The sequence below is a fragment of the Anneissia japonica genome, unplaced genomic scaffold (genome assembly GCF_011630105.1).
Source record: "Anneissia japonica isolate Jap-2015-1 unplaced genomic scaffold, ASM1163010v1 scaffold1883_len165119_cov152, whole genome shotgun sequence".
Taxonomy (NCBI): domain Eukaryota; kingdom Metazoa; phylum Echinodermata; class Crinoidea; order Comatulida; family Comatulidae; genus Anneissia; species Anneissia japonica.
In genome coordinates this window covers 50,619-56,437 of record NW_022702141.1, presented here as the reverse complement: position 1 = coordinate 56,437, position 5,819 = coordinate 50,619, and the positions used below count along the sequence as shown (strand labels likewise).

Sequence of the window (5,819 nt, the reverse complement as noted above, 5' to 3'; positions counted from 1 at the left end):
TACTTTCTACTGTTTTGAAAATGTGGACGTTTTTTGACGTGGGGTTCGTGCATAAGCACGCATGACACCCCCCAGACAGCTCCCTCTGGACCATTGACAGCTCACTCTCAACCATCAGACAGCTCATTATGGACCATTTCTGCTAACGGGAACTTTTGCCTCATGAAAATGTGCCAAACTTACTAAATAAGGCCTAGTAGTTTTTATCTAGATTGCTGATCTATAAATATCCAATGAATTAGACCGACAAATAGCCAAATATTATTTCCTAACTTTATCAAAGTCGATATGCTAGTACAAGGGCGGATCCAGAATTTCTCAAACTGGAAGGTGTGGGGGAACAGCAGTTTTAGAATAGATAAGTGAGAGCACATGACATTGATATGCCGCCGTTCCCCCTACTGAATCTAACCTGTTGTAGCAAATGAAGTGTGCTGACCAGAGAGCTTCTAATCAGATTGATAATCAGTGGTGTATCTAAGAGTCTTGAATTGGGGGGGGGGGGCGAATATTTTTGGAGGGACGTGCGCACCACTCTAGATATGCCACTGCTAATCATATTATTTACAAGATGAAGATATGCGTACATTACAACTAATTTTAAAAATGGCAAACAATAAAGTGACTAACAAAATAATGTTAATCACATTTACGTCTACTTTGCGCTAAATATATACTGCCACCAAAAAAAATGTAAAGAAAACCTCCAAAATTAAGTAAAAATTTGAAAATTGTTATTTTAAAAACCCATAATTTAACAACTTTCGAAAGGCCCTGCCGGCCCGGTAAGCAATGGCATTAACAAAGCGTCGGCCGTTAATTGTTTGACCTTTCAGTTGAAAGCTAAAATGAATACTGTGGGTCCCTTTAAAACCAATCCATTTTCCACATCATTTTCAAGAAAGAACAAATCATTATGTTCTGTGACTCCCCCATCTTTTATAATCTACGATCACGAAAGGCTGTAATTCGATGTTACAGTACTGTACATCTAAAAAGATATGATTTTATCACGCATAAAGGGATCTTAACTTGTCGCAAGAAGATCAGATGTTTCTGAGCTTATGATACTTTCTCTTATTGATTAAAAAAAATCATGTTTGGTGTTTCGAACACTAACACACGCCCCCCCCCCCTTTTTTTTAAATCCTTCACTGTTAAAGTTTCTCTTTATTGCCACGTATAAATATGGCCGTGATACTTCCATCTAAGGTTCGTAATAACTAGAAATACGATTAAATACATAAACTAAATATAAACTATTCTAGGCCTATAAGAATAAAAAATTGTGAGAGGAAGGGAGGGTAGTTTTGTTCATTAGGAGAGAAGGTTAACTCGAAAAAGGGGTTCTGCCGGCCAAAGACTTCACAAGACGTGGTTAAGTAAATATAGATGAGCCATACTAGACCCTGATATAACAGTAAATACAACACTGCCTAAATATGGTCATGATGACATCACATCATGACCATATATAGGCCTATGCATCACTATATGGACATACAATAGAGTGTCAAAATAGATAAGCCATGCTAGTCTGACATAATAGTAAATAAAACACTTGACATGACGTACTTTAAAGTACAAAAACGATAATGAATACGAATACGTTATTATCATAATCGTCATTCTTGCCTAAAACATTATGGACAATATGCTGTACGAGCTGAATACGATGCTTAATTCATGCAAAAGGCATGAATCGCCTACGTTGTGACACCAATGGTGGTGCCAGGATTTTCCCGACTGGGGATCCGATTTCCTCGACGGAGGACCGATCTCCCCGACGAAGAAAGTGAACATTGTCGGGCGTCGCTTCAATATATCTCGAAAGTGTTCCATGAGGGCGAACCCCCCGAAAAATATGACAGTTTAAGGGTTTTAGCGGCTTATTTAATCGATGTTGTTCTTGATAATCCGTAAAAATAAATATACATTTTTTTTTCTCCCCGACGAATTTCCCCAGATGGCGCCACCCCTGCTTGTTACAGATATGCTACTTTAGGGGAAGAGTTGTCTGACAATTTGATGACGTAACAAGTCTTCAAAGTAGGCCTACTTCATGTCTAGTGTTAATGAGATGTGATAACCCGCATAAAAAACCTGACTAGGCCTAATCTATCCCAGAGCCAGAGATATGGTAAACATGTTCAATTTACTTTGGTAAAAAAATAATATTCAATTGGATTAATATCGACTAAAATATTAGTGACATGTGCTTTACAATTCATATATTTAAATATGCAATCAATATTTGTATCTGTTACTTCCTGATGACGAAACAGTAGGCATATGCTGTAGGCCTCTATACAAATAAATTATCGAACATTTGACCCTATAGTATATATATATATAGACTAGACAGACCAGGCTAATAGGTCCATTTCAGACAAGACGTTGTATATGGGACATATCGCTGTTGCGAACCAAGAGAGAAGTTTAACTGATCAAAAACAAACATGAAGTCCTTTCTGCTATTATTTCTTGTATTTTTGTGTGGGGTTACTTTTATAAACTCGATCGCTCTCAATCGCAATAATGAGCAGGTAGGTCTCAAATACATTTATTTTCTATCTTTATATGCTCAATTGTACGGAAGCGTATTGCTGCCAACGTAAAAATATTTTTTTGCAATTATCTCGTACGTACGAGACATTAACTCGTATGTACGAGATAATACGAGACATTAACTCGTATTATTATTATTATTATTATTATTATTATTATTATTATTATTATTATTATTTATATTATTGATAATATTAATAGTGATGATAATATTATTAATATTTTAATTATTATATAATTATTGTTGTTGATTTTGTTTGTTTTTATTAATTAATGAACCACGGACTCAAGGAAGATTTTACAATTTCTTTTTTGATATTGTATTTTTCTATGTTGAATTTGGGTTTTGTTGTGTATAAATAAAGAGATTATTATTATTATTATTATTATTATTATTATTATTATTATTATTATTATTATTATTATTATTATTATTATCATTATTATTATTATTATTATTATTATTATTATTATTATTATTATTATTATTATTACTATTACTATTATTACTATGCAACTCACTCTGTCTTTTGTACGGTTTGTGTTTTGTTTGGCAATAAACAGAGTTTGAATAGCAATAAAAAGAATGATAGTAAAAATAATAACAATTAATAATGATAATAATAACAATGTCAGAAATAAATAATTATTGATAATACTACATACATTTTCTTGAAAACTCTTACCTGTCTTTACAGGAAATTGACGATTTGAAACGATTTATTCTTCGTGGATTGAAGAAGAGATTTACGGAATATGATCACAAGGTTACAGGTAACTGGGAAAAGAGGGATATCAAAATGTAAAAGTGGAGTAAGCTGAACAATTCATAAAAATAAAAAAAAAAATAAATAAAAAACTTGTGTCTGTGGCAAATCTTTATTAATTACATCATTAATGCCCATTTAAAAAAATACTTTCCTCTTGTACTTTTCGTACTGCCTACAAATAAGCTATACATGGGCGTTACAATTTATTAAAATGATTAAAGTAGATAAGGGGAGTGGTTGGCGCTACGGGGCGGTGGGGAGTGAAGGGAGAATTCCTCAGATAATTGTCTACCCCCGTTTTTCCCATAGTTCTGCTGGAAAAATTAACATTGTAAGATCGGCCAACAAAATGAATTGGCCCAATCGGTCTGTCTGTCATTTTTTAAGGCCATTGGCCACTTAAAAACAATGCTTTTAACATTGATAATTATAATTGAAATGGTATCTTCGGTATGCTGTTGGAAAAATATAAAAAATCAAATTCGTTATTAACTTGATACACATGGGAACCATAGACTGACATTTTACCTCTTATTGCACCAAGTATCGAATTAAGCCTGTTTTTCACTTGCGAATTTATTCGCGCGAGTCGAAAACGTTTGTTCATGCGCATGCGCATTCACATTTCTATCGGAGTTTTCGCTTCAGTGAAATCGGTAGTTTGAACTTGTTTCTACTTTTTGCGAAGCGGAGAAAGTGCGCAACCGACCAGAGCTTAGGAATCGAACCGACGCCTTCGATTTGCGGGAATAAATTCGCCTGTGGAAAACATGCTTTGATTTAATCTGTTTATCTTTAGTGTGAAGCTGCACAAAATAATTACAAGCCAAATACGCATTGCATTGTCTGAAGAATGGAAAGTAACTTAAATAACTTAAATATTTAAATTAGGAAGTTCAGTGTAAGTTCATAATCTCTACACGGACTACATGAAGTAACAGTTGGTTTATTATTGTCCAATTAGTAAACTGATATCATTTTTCATGTAAAGATTGGTTTCCATACAAGCACTACACGCTTTTGCCGACAGCTTTAGGTGGTGCTGATGGTCGGTCGAATTGGGGAGCCTTCCCGATTGCACTGAAAACGCTGTAGCGACAGTGTAGCGATTTTAAGCAAAGCAGGCTTTTTACTGTTATAGTTTTTGAAAAGGATATAAGCACAATACAATCATAATTTCATTATTATTGTTGTTATTAATTGTTTAAAGCTTGGTTTCCATAAAAATCGTTACACGCTATCGCCGACTGCTTTGGCGACGCTGATTGGTCAGTTGAATATCAGAGAGCGTACAACAGCTACGCAGCGCCAGGATCCTGTTAGGCCGGGTTACTCACTGCGTGCGACGGCGACACGACGGCAACGCGACGAAGAACGCACGCGAAGACGCGGAACCAAATCGTCTTTTTAATGAGGATCCGTTCAGATTGCCACTGACAATCAGCAGACAGCGTTGCGTCGTCTATCGCTCTCCGGAAGCAAATGTGGATTCGTCGTGCGACGGTCGTACGGCCGTCGTACGACGCAGTGAGTGTCCGGCTTTACTGTAGCGATTCTACGGATAGGCCTACAAGGCTTTTAATAAGTATATGTTATTCTTCACCTTTATTTTTTCTCTCCGTTGGCCCTGTATAGAGAATAGCACTTGCGAGAGCCACTGTATGGAAAGTGCTGAGGCTTTCGAAATCGATGGTACCCGAGTGTGTCATTGCGATGCGGCCTGCCTTGGTTACGGAGATTGTTGTAGGGATTTTTTTGTGTGTTGTGATCCAGCGAACGCCGAACCGACTAGTGTGTGCGGTAAGAATTTAGTATTAAAGAGGGATTAAAACAATAAATAGGCCTATAATGTACAGTATAATATTCAAATAAACCCCCGGGCCCTTTATTTGACCAGTCAGAACAGCGCTAGCGCGTCTCACTAACACGTGTTGTTGTCACACAAACACACGTGTTTGCGTAGGTTTTAACACTGTCGTCTTAGCAACAGTATTCCAGGGCGGGGCTTAGATGATCCATTACCGACAAAATGTGTAGTTTTCGCCGCGCAACGTTAACCTTAACTTTAACGTTAGTACCCAACATGCAGCGCGATAGCTCCGCCCCTTTTGTAAACAAATCCAAATGCGCATGCGCAAACCCGTAACTAACGTACGTCGAGCACATAAAATTCTGAACTTACGTACTCCGCAACGCAAGATAAATAAATTTTGACGTCATCCGTTAACGTTAAGGTTAACGTCGTGCGGCGAAAACCACGTAATGCGTGATCTTAAGGACTTATGGATCCCAATCAGCTTAGAAAAATGTAATACTGGAGTAGAGCATTATAATAGAATGTGTTGAAACTGATGTTACCTCCATTAGTTTTGTTCATTTGGTGGGGGGGGGGGCGTTTACAAGGGAGGAATTTATTTCAAATGGATGGCGTTTATTCGAGAGGGGTGTTTATTCAAATTATTGAGGCGTTTATACGGTCAG

General features: G+C 36.7%; 1 protein-coding gene across 1 annotated transcript in view; it reads left to right on the top strand.

The window, feature by feature from the left end:
• The first annotated feature begins 2,350 nt into the window (after positions 1 to 2,350).
• The window catches only part of LOC117103803 (fibropellin-1-like), a 7,997-nt gene continuing 4,528 nt past the window's right edge, over positions 2,351 to 5,819 (top strand). The window contains exons 1-3 of the mRNA XM_033244426.1: positions 2,351 to 2,546; positions 3,267 to 3,342; positions 4,974 to 5,138. Coding sequence (XP_033100317.1) covers positions 2,460 to 2,546; positions 3,267 to 3,342; positions 4,974 to 5,138 — 328 coding nt within the window. The 5' untranslated portion in view covers positions 2,351 to 2,459. The remainder of the gene's footprint in view (positions 2,547 to 3,266; positions 3,343 to 4,973; positions 5,139 to 5,819) is intronic.